This window comes from Carettochelys insculpta, chromosome 1, assembly GCF_033958435.1.
Source record: "Carettochelys insculpta isolate YL-2023 chromosome 1, ASM3395843v1, whole genome shotgun sequence".
Lineage (NCBI taxonomy): Eukaryota > Metazoa > Chordata > Testudines > Carettochelyidae > Carettochelys > Carettochelys insculpta.
The window spans coordinates 19,701,173-19,715,477 of NC_134137.1; the positions used below are offsets into that span (position 1 = coordinate 19,701,173).

At 39.9% G+C, this 14,305-nt stretch overlaps 1 protein-coding gene across 3 annotated transcripts in view; it reads right to left on the bottom strand.

Moving 5' to 3' along the window:
• Positions 1-747: 747 nt before the first annotated feature.
• The window catches only part of RSF1 (remodeling and spacing factor 1), a 138,440-nt gene continuing 124,882 nt past the window's right edge, over positions 748-14,305 (bottom strand). For 2 of the 3 annotated variants that reach the window (XM_074983104.1, XM_074983123.1), the window contains 2 exons: positions 12,502-12,693; positions 748-9,441 (listed from right to left, as the gene is read on the bottom strand). In XM_074983104.1, the coding sequence (XP_074839205.1) occupies positions 8,870-9,441; positions 12,502-12,693 (764 nt within the window). In that variant the 3' untranslated portion in view covers positions 748-8,869. The remainder of the gene's footprint in view (positions 9,442-12,501; positions 12,694-14,305) is intronic. The other variant, XR_012643116.1, reaches the window with a different exon arrangement.

Here is a 14,305-nt window from a genome sequence, read left to right on the forward strand (position 1 = left end):
CGAAACAGAGTTGGTTCAGATTGTTTTGGCACAAGTCGCGTTTAGAGAAATCACATGAGGCTGCACCTGATACGAGGATCCAACTCTCCAGAATCGTTCCTAATATTAACAGCTTTGTGATCAAAATATGCAAACACACTCTTCCCATTAAAAAAAATGTCAAATATTACTTATTTTTATGTTCCAGTAGTTTTCTGTAAAAATAACATTTATAAAAACAGCAAATTTAAAAATATTTTTCCATACCTAATTTGTTTTGTATTTCTTTTTCATAAAATGTGTTTAAGCTGTAAGGAAGCACAGTCCTTTTTCAATTTTTATCCTTAATTATAGGGTTGCTAACTGTCCTATCAGAAGGACATTTGTTGTTCATTGAGATGATTTTTTTGTTGTTTTTAGTTTTTTAGATGTCTTATTTTACAAAGAACAAACTCTTTTAATTCAACTTTTAAGCATTACATGCAGCAATTTTTCGGTATGAAAACCTCCATCCACCCACCCTCTCCTCAGACCAGCCTGTACATGTTTTGTCAATATATTCCAAGCCCAAAAGTGTTCCGTGGCAAAATTAGTTTGGGAAACGCTGCTCTAGCCAAACAAATGTCACTTTCAAAGGCTGACCTGATCTGCTGTAGCCATTTTCCACTATCTACCTTAAAGTCAGACAAAAGAAGCCCCTCTTTGCTATTCAAGTGCCAGGATAATGAAAAGCAAACATGCTTCTTCCCAGACACATTATACCTTGTACATCATCGAGTTATTTAATTTTTATTATGACAATTTACATGTCATATTTATATGAAAGAAATGACAGTAGATATTATAACAAAACATTATGAAAGAAAATGTTACACAATTAGGCCTATAAGCTATAAAATGGCTTCAGGCCAAGCTTATACACAAAGAGTTCTGACCAGACTGTAGTGAGAGACAACAAGGAACATTTCATTAACAAAAATATTGGCACCAGCCTTAACATTTTTTTACTTCATTTACAAGGAATACAGTATTTAAACAGTTGTGTACTGCAAATCTAAAAACATCAGCTGTTATTAAACTGCAGTTAACCCCTTTGAGCACTGAGACCACCACGACTTTCATTTTTAAGGTTTTAATGTATTAGGTTTTACATGCAGGTGAAGATACTGGTGAGAAACGCAACAGTGAAAGCACCACCTAATTTATGTGCAACAAAAATTACACTTCCAGTTGTTTTTTTTTTTTTTTTAATATATTTTTCCCCCTCCACACGTAGACACACCACCTTCAGTGTGTGCCCCTCAGTCTCTTCTCTTCAAACGTAGCAAGCCATGATTCAGAGAAAGAATTAAAAATCAAGGTTCAGGACTCAAGCTAAGCACAGGTTAAGCTTTACTAAGAACTGCTCTCCTTTTGGAAACTTACCATGATACCTCTTAAGAGCAAGACAAAAGAAAAATGAGGCCATAAGTGAATTTGAGATAAACTTTAAGGGACTGTAGGTTTCTCTGCAAACATTTAAATAGCACACAGGACTTAGAGAAAAACTGTATTTCATGTAAGCATATCTTAAAATTTAATAAATCATTTGGGATGTTTTGACCTAATTCTCACATAGTACTGGAACAATCATTCTGCTAGCAACTAGACATACCATATTTACTGGGGTAGTGAATAAAGACATGAACTTTAGGTATAAAAGCACACAAAATGTGGCCATTTGACAGCTGTTATAAACTAAAGAAGTGGCACACTTTTCAAATCTGTCAACTGACATATGATAGCTGCTATTTACCTCTTATAAAGGAGAGCTGTGAAACAAGTATTAAATTAGCAATCACTGGCATTTAAAAATTAATGCAAGTGAGGGGGAAATACCATTTTAACAAACATACTGTAAGAATAGGACACTACAACATTTCAGAGCCAATGTAATGAGTACAAAATTAAAAGCAAAATATTTGTTATTTGATTTCTTTTTCTACCACATTAACTTTAGCAGCAGATTATTATCTATTAAGGACCTCACACTCATCTAGCTAATAAATGGTGTGCCAGTACCAGGCTTACTATGACATTCAACAGAACAGCCTTCTTCCTGCAGAATCATTTGTTAAATTCTGAGAGGTCAAGGTGAGGAGGTACCTTTTATTTGAATAACTTGTGTTGGTGGAAGGCACGTGCTTTTGTTGTGCAAAGTTCTTCAGGTCTGCGAAAGAAACCAGAGTGCCCAAACTAAGAATTGGGACTAATAAATTTAAAAAATCCTGATTTGTATTCAGATTCTTTGCCTCCTTCCCCAGACGTGGCAAAGAGCTCTGTGTAGCCTGAAAGCGTGTACCTTTCGCCCACTAAAGTCGGTCCAATAACAGATCCCTCACCCATTTCTCTCAGTGTTGTAATATTTAATGTATTGCTCAAAAAAATCTACAGCCATACCTACTCTCCAACACCTGTTCATTCCTTGTAGGAGCCCACCTTGCCTAGCATATTCAGATTTTTATGCAACTGTGGGGATAGGAATGAGTCTCTCAAAGTCAGTCAGTATTTTAAAGAGCTAATTTCAAGGTGCTTCAGCACTATACCTGTCTGAATTCACATCTGCAAATGGCCATGATTTTGCAATCACACTTCGCTATTTTTTAGTTCCTGCTTTTCACTGCCATAAACAACAGGAGGAAACAATTTTTGACTAGCCCTGGGAACTGGGGAGGCTGACTATACGCAAAGTGCTATGCAGTGCACAAAGTAAACAAAACTGGAAAAAAACAGAGCAACACTTTCCCTCTCTGATCTCTCAGCTCTAACTTCAGGGTTATTTGTAGCAATCATAGATATATTTACAGCCACAAGTACCATTATTAGGCATTATGTCCCCTCTGCCTGCATTTCTCTAGTCTCTGCTGCTCATGAGCACAGGTACTGGGAGCAAGCAGTTACCAAGTGACAGCTAAAAATACAGGTTAGTCTTCTTGTAATTGTGCCTGGAGCCTTTATTCTCAATATTTATATTCTCAATTGTAAAAACCTATTACCTACTTTACAGTGTTCTCTCCTTCAGAAACTGTACATAATTTAAGTGTTGTTCTACGCAATATAAATCTTTTGGAATGTACAAATAAGTTAAATTATTCTCAAGCTTTGGGCAAGTATTCAATTCCCAAGCAAGCTTGTTTTTTGCTGTTTGTTGTTCAATCATTCAAACAGGCAGTTATACTGATACTATAACAAGAGCTTAATAAGTGACTGTAATTTTCAAAAGGGTCTAATGCATATTGCAAATGTTACTTCAACTAACATTAAGGTGTCTTTCTGCTCATTTTGTACTTCTTGACTTCAACAACAAATTAATGCCAAATTAAAAGCAACATTCCACCTTCAGCTCAGGTGGAAGGTGAAAGACAAAAGCTAAACTCGACATCCAGAACTTCCTATAATGCATCAAAGAATTTGAGGTCTAATCCTGCAAATCTTTATTCTTAAGAACAGCCTTAATGACATCCATAGATGCACTTGTATGTAAGGACTTGCAGACCAAGGCTACTTACCATGAACAGATTTCTTTTTCCCCCTCCATTCGGTAGAATTTTCTCCCATATAGCTTTCTGTTTGAAGGATTTAATATTTATTGATATACATTTTAAAGGTTTTATTTAGCCATTGGAATGGAAATGTTCTTATGTAAATATGCAAGTAGGCTGCATTCTGAGTACTAAAATCTATAATATAAATCTATAGACAGTAATCACTGCATATGCGCTACAATCACTTTTTTGAGGTTTTAAAAAAATGTCATTTTGAGACAGTTGACACAAATATCTTAATCAGACATTTTTGGACTAGCATTACTGATAAATACTATCCAATTAATGTGCACAAAAGGGCTTTTAAAAAAACCAGGTACCTCTACCTTGTTTATTTTTAAGAAATTTAATTTGTGAAAGTGTCTGAATGGAACCAAGTTTTAAAAGGTTACTGTTAGGCCAAGCCTATGTGCTGAAGAACTTTTAATGCCGAATTAGAAATATCTGAAAACAGGTTTATAACGGACACCCCGACATTTAGAATTACTGAGCTACTCCAGCATTTGAATATTCACCTAGTTCAAATAATAAAGACACTAATGTGAATTAGAACAAATGGACTGCCATGCAAAGGCTCCCCTGCACCTTATCAAAATACATGTTGCCTTGAAGAACAACTGAGGGACATTAATCCAAAGGGTTAGTCTTAAAAAGGTGACATAATTTATCAGCACATAATATAGAAAAAAAAACCCAAAAAACTACTGTTCCTCTCAAGTGAACGTAAAATGCAGAAGCCTTTAGAGAAAGAAAATAAGTGTTTATGTGTTGACGTAATTTAATACGCTCAACTATGAATAAACTATTAAATGCTCGGAGTTCATTGTTTAGTATTAATCTTCCTGTATTCATGACCAAACAGAGCTAGACCATCCACATTTATTTTTTAAAACCATGATTAAATACTCATTTAAAAGAATCAAAGATGACAAAAACAACCCTAGCAAAGTTCTTATTATACTATGGGCTTCGTTAATGTAAGTCATCACATTCATTTAAGTGTGAAGTATATTTGCTGTATACTTATGATACCAATGCTCATACAAGTGGTTAGCAAGCCAGCAAAAATCACTCTTCTCTTTGTGAAATGGATTAAAAATTTCCATTCCTCATTTCATTTCCTCAATTTGGAGCTTCCTCACCTTGCCAATCCTGCTTAAAACCTAACCTGCACTTAATTACCGTTTTTTCCCCATCCATTCTGTACTAAACAATGTTCATCTTAAAAATCTACAATATAACATTTACGCACAACTTGATGGGTAGCTGTTCGTGCAATCAAATGCTTACACACAAGACTGAAATCTGCTCATTCTCTTCCAGTTGGAATATTTCTGTTAAATAACACAAGGCCTGTCACCATTTTGTTTCTAAAATTATTTGATCTTTTGTTTATTAACTTAAGCAACATCTAATGATTAGTATTATGGACATTAACATAATCCAAAAACATTGCACTTCATTCCTTACCAAGATTACAGTAGAACACAATCTGTGAATGGCACCAAATCAACTGGAGGACATTTCCATAGTGTGGACTAATGAAAATAGTCTTCCCATCTGATCAGGGGGTCACTTGTACTCTGATCATGGAGTGCCATTTTCCAAAAAAAGATATTATATGCTTCCCACCAAGCAGAAACTTTTCAGAAGTAGAGATTGGGAGGAGATTAATAATGTATCCCTCTCTTTGTGCCAAATGTTGCAGTATTGACTCAGACAGGATTCCCGTTGATATAAAAGGGAGTTTTGCCTGTTCAAGGGCTTCAGCCTCGGAATTTTTAGGATGAGATCAAGACTAGAGATGAATTTTTCTTAATCAAATACAGGCTGAACCTCCCAAAACATTCATTCTCTGGTCTGGCAACGTCTGAGGACCACAGATGATAGCGGTCCAGAGACCCCGGGTTGTGAGGTTAGTAGGGGGAGCTCAGCCACCTTGGGCAGCGGAGCCCAGCTGGGCTTGTGTCCCTGGCCAGAGGCAACAGCTGACTGGAGCCAGACTCTTTGGGGCCATGGCTGCACCTGGTGCCCACATGGCTGGGACTATGCTGCTAGCCTGGCCAGGGTGGCACCAGGTGCCCACGGGGCCAGGGCTGTGCTGGCAGTCTGGTTGGGGCCAAAGCCAGCCTCTGTGGGGCAGAAGCCATGCTGGCAGCCTGGTTGGGACTGGAACTAGCTGCTGGGCCAGGCTGGCAGCCCAGCAGCAGAAGGCAGTGCTCATGGGGCATGGGCAGTGACTGGCATCCCAGCCAGAGCTGTAGCTGACCTCCACAGGGCTGGGGCCACACCAGCAGCCCAGTTGGGGCAGAGCCTGTGCTGCCAGGGCCATGGCTACATCCAGAGCTGGCACCCACAGTGCCAGGGTCATGTCTGGCCAGTGCTGGAGCTGGCCTGTGCAGCCACCAGCCCTAGGTGGCTGGGCCAGTGTTAGCTCAGGAGGGGTTGAAGTCCAGGAAGAAGGTTGGGGGCCCTGGGGTGCTGGTGTTTGGGGGGAGGGCAAAAGAGGAGCTGGCAGCAGGGAGGGGCAGCAGACTGGGTGGCTGGAGCTGGGGACCTCCCTTCGTCTGGCAAATTCCCTCATCTGCAGCCAGTAAGGTTCCGAGGGTGCCAGACAAGGGAAGTGCAAAATGTAGAAAGTGAATCTACAAAACTGACATACAGGAAATAAAGATCTGCAGTAGTGTCAAAGTCATAGACGTATTTCTAGAACTGATAGTACCTGGAAAATGGTAGATCATCTGTTCCAGTCTTCTTACAGAGCTTCAGGACATGGTTTGCTTTTACATCATTCCCTCAATTAAGACATAACATTTGATTTTGTCACTCAGATTGGTGTATGCATTATTTCCATCTCATTTATATTTTTCTTAGTTAAATTAGTTGCCCACTCTATGTCTATAATTCAGAGCTGATGCTACAGCAGGAATGTTTGCCACAGCACTGACGGGATACTAAAGATTAAGTCAGACAGCAAAAGGGTGATGGCACTGCCCTAACAGAACAGAAATCTTGGCTGCACAGAGTATTGCTATATGTGAATCACAAAGTTTGCATTGCAAATATGAAAAATACACAACTACTAACATTGAAAAATGGGAGCCATGTGTCAATGATCATTTAAAACATAAGCATACTAGAAATGAAGCAGCATTATACTGTTGTATCACCTAAGCAAAAGAAAAACGTGTTCTTAAAATGCTACATATGAACACTTTCTAAACTCCCATGGCTGTCTGCACTACTCTGTTTAAACATCTGTTAATTAAACCTGTTCCCCATCAATTGACATGGTGGAAATAATTATTTATTTTAAAATTCAAATGGAATAAACTTATTTGGACAGAATGAATTCTCATTTTAAGTCATAATCCTTACTCACCACAGCAAACAATGAGGGGGCCCTAATCTTTTGCATCTCCGATGGTTCTAGTTTTACACATGATGATATATAAATTGCTGGAATCCCAGGGAAATAACATTTATGAAGTGTGGTTCTACAGACTAACATGGATGAGGGAAAAAACAAAAACAAAGATTTTCAAGGCCAGAAGGTACATTTTTTTTGGATTTAGGTTTTCTAGAGAGGTATTTAGTAAAGGCCTAATGCCAGCTTTATTACAATGAAATAGAAGTGCTTAACTACTAACTGACTAGTCAGTACAACATTGAGGAGCTGGGGGTAGGGGTAGGAAGGAGAATTCACTCCCGGGTGCCAGCAGCAAATTTGGTGCATCCATTGCCGGCAATGGACAGAACACCAGGGGGGAAAATCCAAATCTCAGCACAAAAGATTAATATATGTGACCTTATCAGATTTCAGCATTTGGCAGCTATGTTTTAGCTGTGGGCTACAACATGTATAAACTTTACAGCCTGCATCTTAATTAACAACAAGGAGAAAACTGAGTGCTACCCAAAACAAACTGTAGTTTCACTATTATGTGCCACATAAACTGTTAAAAAAAATCTGTATAGTCGAGCTAAAGTACATGCCACTCAATGTGATGAGATGTTGTCTTGGAGTCAAGCTTTTTCTCCCAGAAATACTGCCGTCTTGAAATCAGTTGGTCACACGAAAACTATTAAAATGTATTTTAAGAAAATTCTAATGGCCAAAGGCCAACACTACATTCAAAACCTGCTCATACATCCAGGCAGATAAGTAAATCAAAACAGAAACACACAAATCCCAAACAGAAAACCTCCAAAAGGAAAACTGCTCCATTTGTTTACTTCAATTTGAAGTAGATATTAGGGGCCTGAATGGACCAGTCAAGGTTTATTTGAAAATCCCTCCATCATCAGATGTGCTGTAATCCTGTGGTCAATGCAGTATGTACAAACATATTCCTTTTAAAATACTCTAATAGATGGTTAAAAACTCAGACGACCAAGCAGTTACTTTATACAGTGGTTCTGGTATCTGTAAAATTTTACAGCACTCTCATATTATCATCCCATTTACAAACTAACTTCACACCCAGGTTCCTGCCCACCAGATAATGTACATTAAAGGCCATTTGATAAAATATGCATGAAAAAACTGTTTTATAAACTCATTGCTAGCATGTTTCAACTGTCAAAACTTCATTACAGTACACTTCATTGTACAAACACTTTAAAGGATGTTTATCAGAAAACTCTGCAAGTCAAAATGGAAACTAGAGCTCTTGCTTATTGTACGTTCTCGGCCTCTTTATTTACTGTGGTTATCTCCAGTCTTAAATCAAGCTGCTTTCATGAAGGTAGTTACTAAAATGAGCTACGTATGTTAACCTACAACTCACAAAATGCAACAGTAGAGACATTAATTTTTAAACTGTCTGTTAAATTGCAATCTAAGTTGTGAACATTTAAATATATATCTCATATGAAAAAGCTAAAGCACAAGTGCTTCTGCACACACGCCCCCATTCCCGCCTCCCCGTGCCCCAGTTACGTTTTGGGCCCTTACCAATTTGGAATGCTTTCATAGGCCACACATTTTGACAAATTTGTTTGCTTTCAGGAAATATAAAGTCAAAAATATACAAATCTCTTGTTACAAGGTTTTTGTGAATGAAATTACCCAGGACCATGGACTTGGAAGGAGAGAAAAAAATTAAGAGGGAATTTACAGCAATTTGTCTTCAAAGTTCAAAACTGGTCACTTCACAGAAAGACTGCAGAACTCGTGAAATTCTTGCTTCTAAAAAGTGATACTGTAGTGGAGAGTCTTCTAGGAAAAATAAAACAGCTTTTAATAACTGGCCCGCTGGTATGAGCTACCGTGGAATAAATTAGCACAAAAATGGAAGAAAGTCTTATAACTGTTCACTGTTACAGACGTAATCAACAAGGTCAGTCACTCTCAAAAGTTCATCCTCCTCTTCCTCTGGCCCTACTACTTCCTGCCCACCCCCTGTCCCATTGGGTGCCAGGTTGGCATTGGCTGTGCTGTCCTTGGGGGCTTGAGTCTTCTCACTTGGTTTGCCAATTAAGGTCTCAATAGTTTTACCTGGGCTCTGTCCATTGGTGGAAGGCAAGTCCACCAGGCTGTAGTCCAATGGGCTTTCTACTTTCCCTACATTATCAAAGTCATCTTCATCATCACTTTCTATCCGGTAGCAGGGCTTCTTGGTGCTGTCATGAGGAACATGGGGTGCTGACGGCTTACTTGCAGGGACAGACTTTTCTGCCTCTTTGATCACATTGTCACAGTTGTCTTCATCATCTGTTTCAATTCGGTTCAGCCGTTTTCGGACAGGTCTCCCCTCCTCTGGTTCGTCACCCTCCTCTTCTGAGTATTCATCTGTGCTTCGGCTACGTTTTCGAATAGACTGCTTTGATTCCTTTGCTGGTTCATCATCTTCTGAGTTCTTGGACAGGTAGCTCTCTACAATGAGGAACAGACTTAAAGGTGTTAGCGAAATCTGATGACAGACAAAACATTTACAATTTTCTGTAGAAAAGGACCTGGGGATTACAGTGGATGAGAAGCTGGACAGGAGTCAACAGGGTGTTTTTGTAAGCAGGAAGGCTAAGGGCATATTGAACTGCATTAGTAGGAGCATTGCAAGCAAACTAAGGGAACTGATTATTCCTCTCTATTCCACACTGGTGAGGCCATGTCTGGAATACTGCATCCAGTTGCGAGTCCCAGCACTACAGGAAGGATGTGGACAAACCAGAGAGACTCCATTGGAAGGCAATGAAATGGAGCACATGACTTATGAAGAGAAGCTACGGAAACAGTCTTCAGTAAAGAAGAATGAGGGGGGATTTGATAGCAGCCTTTACCACCTGAAGGCAGGGCTCCAAAGAGGATGGAGCTAGGCTGTTGTCAAAGATGGTAAGATGGCTGAGCAAGTGATAATGGTCTCAAGTTGCAGTATGGGAGGTCTAGGTTGGATATTAGGAAAAACTATGCCACTAGGAGGATGGTGAAATACTGAAATGGATTACTTAAGGGGGTGGTAGAATACTTAGAGGTTTTTAAGGCCTGGCTTGACATAGTCCTGGCTGGGATGATTTAGTTGGGGATGGTCCTGCTTTGAGCAGGGGGGCTGAACCTGATGATTTCCTGAGGTCTCTTCCAGACCTCATCTTCTATAATTCTATTAATTGCTCTATCTTCCCTTTTATCCCTCTGTTCTGAAATGCCAATCTTTTCTGCATCTCACACCCTGCTGCCCTTTCCCCTCTCATCCCAAACCCGGCCAAGCCATCTGAAACTTTGTTAGCGTGCTCACACGTAAATAGAATACAGTAAATTCTTTCACTTCTGGCATTCTACCATCTGGAACTCTCAAATAACCAGAATTTTACCCATAAGTAAATTTTAGTTATGTCTTCCATAAGTATAATGGATAAATACAGCAAATACAGTATAAATTTACACTGTCCAATACTACTGCTGTTGATAAATAAAGTATTCTGCATACATTTTTGTTTGTTTCTTAATATCTAATCTTATTTATTTTAGTGTTATGCATTGCTAAGTATACGGCTGTGGCCACACTTGGCCTAAACTTCGAAATGGCCATGCTTATGGCCAAATCGAAGAATACTAATGAGGTGATGAATTGAATATTCAGCACCTCATTAGCATTAGCACGCTTCTGGCCGTGGCGCTTTGAAAGCGCCAATTTTGACCGTGCATGCCTCAGCACGGCTACACAGTGGTCCTTTTCGAAAGGATCCCACACATTTCGAAAGGATCCCACACATTTCGAAATCCCCCTTTTCCCCTCAGCTGAGAGACATAAGGGGATTTTGAAATGTTTGGGATCCTTTCGAAAAGGACCCCTGTGTAGCCGTGCTGAGCTGCGCACATTTGAAAGCAGCACTTTCGAAGCACCATGGCCAGAAGCGTGCTAATGCTAATGAGGCGCTGAATATTCAATTCAATTCAGGATCTCATTAGTATTCTTTGATTTGGCCCTTAGCATGGCCATTTCGAAGTTTTGGCCACAGCCTACCTCTCTATTATCCAGAATATCCGAATATCCAGCAACCTCCTGGTCCCTGGGCTGCCTGGTGTGAAAGAGTTTATTGTAAAATACAAATTGCCAGTTTATTCCTAATCCCAAAGCGCCCACTTTACACTCTTCCCATCACCAAGAGCCCATGTTATGGGCACAAAACTTCTCAAAGAGAACCGTATAGCACACCTTTCAAAGTTCATCAACACTGCCTTAAATTTCAGCTACTTGGAATGTGTGTACACAGCCATCTGAAAGTAAGTTAAGACAAAACAGTTACGTTTGTTCATAACTACTGCTCTTTGAAATGGAAATGAACAACACATCTTGATTACATGTCTGTGTGTTGTGTGCCCAGTAGCAGGAACATTTTCCCCCTACCACGCCCATTGGGTCGGCTCAGACACCCTGGATCACGCCTCCATAGTGCCATTTATAGGGCCCTGCTGACCTGTCACAACTTCAGTTCCTTCTTGCTGGCATTGCTTTGACAGAGGGGTAGATGAGAGGCTCTTGGAAGAAACACGAGCACCACATTTCAAAGAAGAGCAGTTATGAAGGTTGGTACATTTTTTCTTTTTTTGAGTGCTTACTTGGGTCAGTTCAGTGACCTCCACACAGAAACTCAGAGGTGGAGCCAGAGATCACAGGTTCATTAATTGGAGCACTGCTCTACCAAAGCCTGCAATTTCCTCTACCAATTGGGAAATGGTGTAGTGCAAGATAAATGTGTGGACTGAGGACCATGTCACCGCCCTGCCAATTTCCTGGGTTGGAACATGGGCCGGGAGCACACTGAAGATGTCTGCACCTTTATGGAGTTTGCTGTCAGTGCAAGAACAGATCACAGCATGTCCAGATACATGACATAATCACCTGTTTGGGCTGGTCTAGATTTACTTGGTCCTGTCTCAGCACACTAGATCACCAGATGATCTCTCAAGGTCTCTTCCAATTCTACATTTCTACAATCCTATTACAATTTTTTTAAATTCTGTAGGGATATGTGGTGGGGGATCAGAACAAAATTACTCAAATTGGAGACAACCACACACCAGGGTAAGCTCCTTTTCTCTTACAAAAGGGTCATGGGATCTTTATGACCACAAAGCTCAGGACTTTGTGACTTCTCAACTGAAGCATGAGAAACATCCTGTCTTCCACAACAACTGCATTTCCTCCTTTGAAATTCCAATGTTAATCAACTAAGTACAGTAATTTCACACCAAGATGTCAGGATAAGGGAGGAAGTCTGAAAAATAACTGTAGTAATGTCTTTTGCATAAATTGACAGGTTTATGCACCACAAAGGTGCATTTAGGTTTTGGAAAATATCAAGGATCTCAGGAAAGAATTCTGTGTGTATCTCATTCTAATTGCAAGTGTTGTATTTACTCCATGCTCCATATTTCTCTCTTTGCACTATCACTCATACATTAGCTCCTGCAAATGGGAGAATGGGTTGTCCCTACCTTCACTGTCTGAACTTGGAAGCCTGCGTTTATGAAGTCGTCTTAGCTCCTTTCCATATCGAACACTTTTCTGTGAGCCATCGCTTTCTGAATCCTCCTTATAGTTAACTTGTCTCTTCTGATTTCGCCTTGATCTTCTCCGCCTAGTTTCCAGGTAATCATCGTCACTGTAATCTGTGTAATCACCACTTTCTGCAAAGAAGAAAACAGCCTTGTGCTTTATGCTGTTAAAATGAAATTGCACTGATAGACACATAGTGACATTTCCCAAAGGTATGTTTGTTCAAACAAGGTGCAACCTCGAATCTACAAAATCAACCACTCTTCAGTCAAAGGAAAACCTCAGTCATTAAGCCTCTACTGGGAAATTTATTGTCTTGACCAGGGTCCAAGCTTCATACTACTCTAAAGGCTACCCATTTATTTCCAGCTTGAAATTGCCATCCATTTTTAAAATTCACTTACAGACTTGTTCGGACATTCTCAAAAACTTCCCAAACCACTCCTCTAGCACTGGTTTCCTTTTATCCTTCTATACAATTTTAACCCTACTTATGTGAAAGTTTCTCCTCTATATCTCCTGACAACTGGAACAGCCCGCTTAAACCTGAACTGATGATACAATCTCGTTTTAATCTCCACTGGAAAATACCTCTCCCACCCAGTTTTTATTCAACTTTAATCACAGAATCATAGAATACTAGGACTGGAAGGGACATCGAGAGGCCATCGAGTCCAGCCCCCTGCCCTAATGGCAGGACCAAATACTGTCTAAACCATTCCTGATAGACATCTATCTAACCTGTTCTTAAATATCTCCAGCGATGGAGATTCCACAACCTCTCAAGGCAGTTTATTCCATTGTTTGACCACCCTGATGGTTAGGAACTTTTTCCTAACGTCCAACCTAAACCTGCCTTGCTGCTGTTTAAGTCCATTGCTTCTTGTTCTATCCTCAGAGGCCAAAATGAACAAGTTTTCTCCCTCCTCCTCCTCATGATACCCTTTTAGATACCTGAAAATCACTATCATGTTGCCCCTCAATCTTCTCTCTTCCAAACTAAACAAGCCCAATTCTTTCAGCCTTTCTTCATAGGTCACATTCTCTAGACCCTTAATCATTCTTGTCGCTCTTTTCTGGACCCTCTCTAATTTCTCCACATTTTTCTTGAACTTTAGTTTTATTTTATTCAAGAAGTTTTAGAAAATGGGTGAGAAAGACAATGACAAAATAATAGTGAACAGTAGGCAGTGGTCAGAAATGAAGTAGGTAAACAATTCCTTAACAGGAGTAAATTCTGCATATCTGAGTTTACCCTGGATTACACTGCTGACAGTAGCAAAGTGTCAGAGGCGTAGCCAAGTTGGTCTGTTTTCAAAAGCAACAAGAAGACATGTGACACCTTATAGACTAAAATATTTTGGAGCATAAGCTTTCGTGGGCAAAGATCCGCTTCATCAGATGCATGATTGGGGGGTTCCAGAGGAGGGTTTAAAGAGGGAGTCTCAGTCAAGGGGAGGGTCAGAGTTGACAAAGTCTGTTCAGTCATGGAGGATGTGGCCCGTTATCAAGAGTAAATGTGAAGTTGTGAACATCAAGAGAGAAGAAATCAGGTCAGTTCAGTCATGGAGGATGTAGCTAATGTAGGTAAGTGCTGACTTGAGAACAATCAATCTGTAACAAGATCGATCCTATGGGTTTCAAAGCTTCAGCTACAAGTTTGGTCAGAACACCAGATGAGAGCCTTTAACAATCAAACCAGAGTCATTCCTACTTCTTGGTGCACCTGTTTTCTGGAGGCTT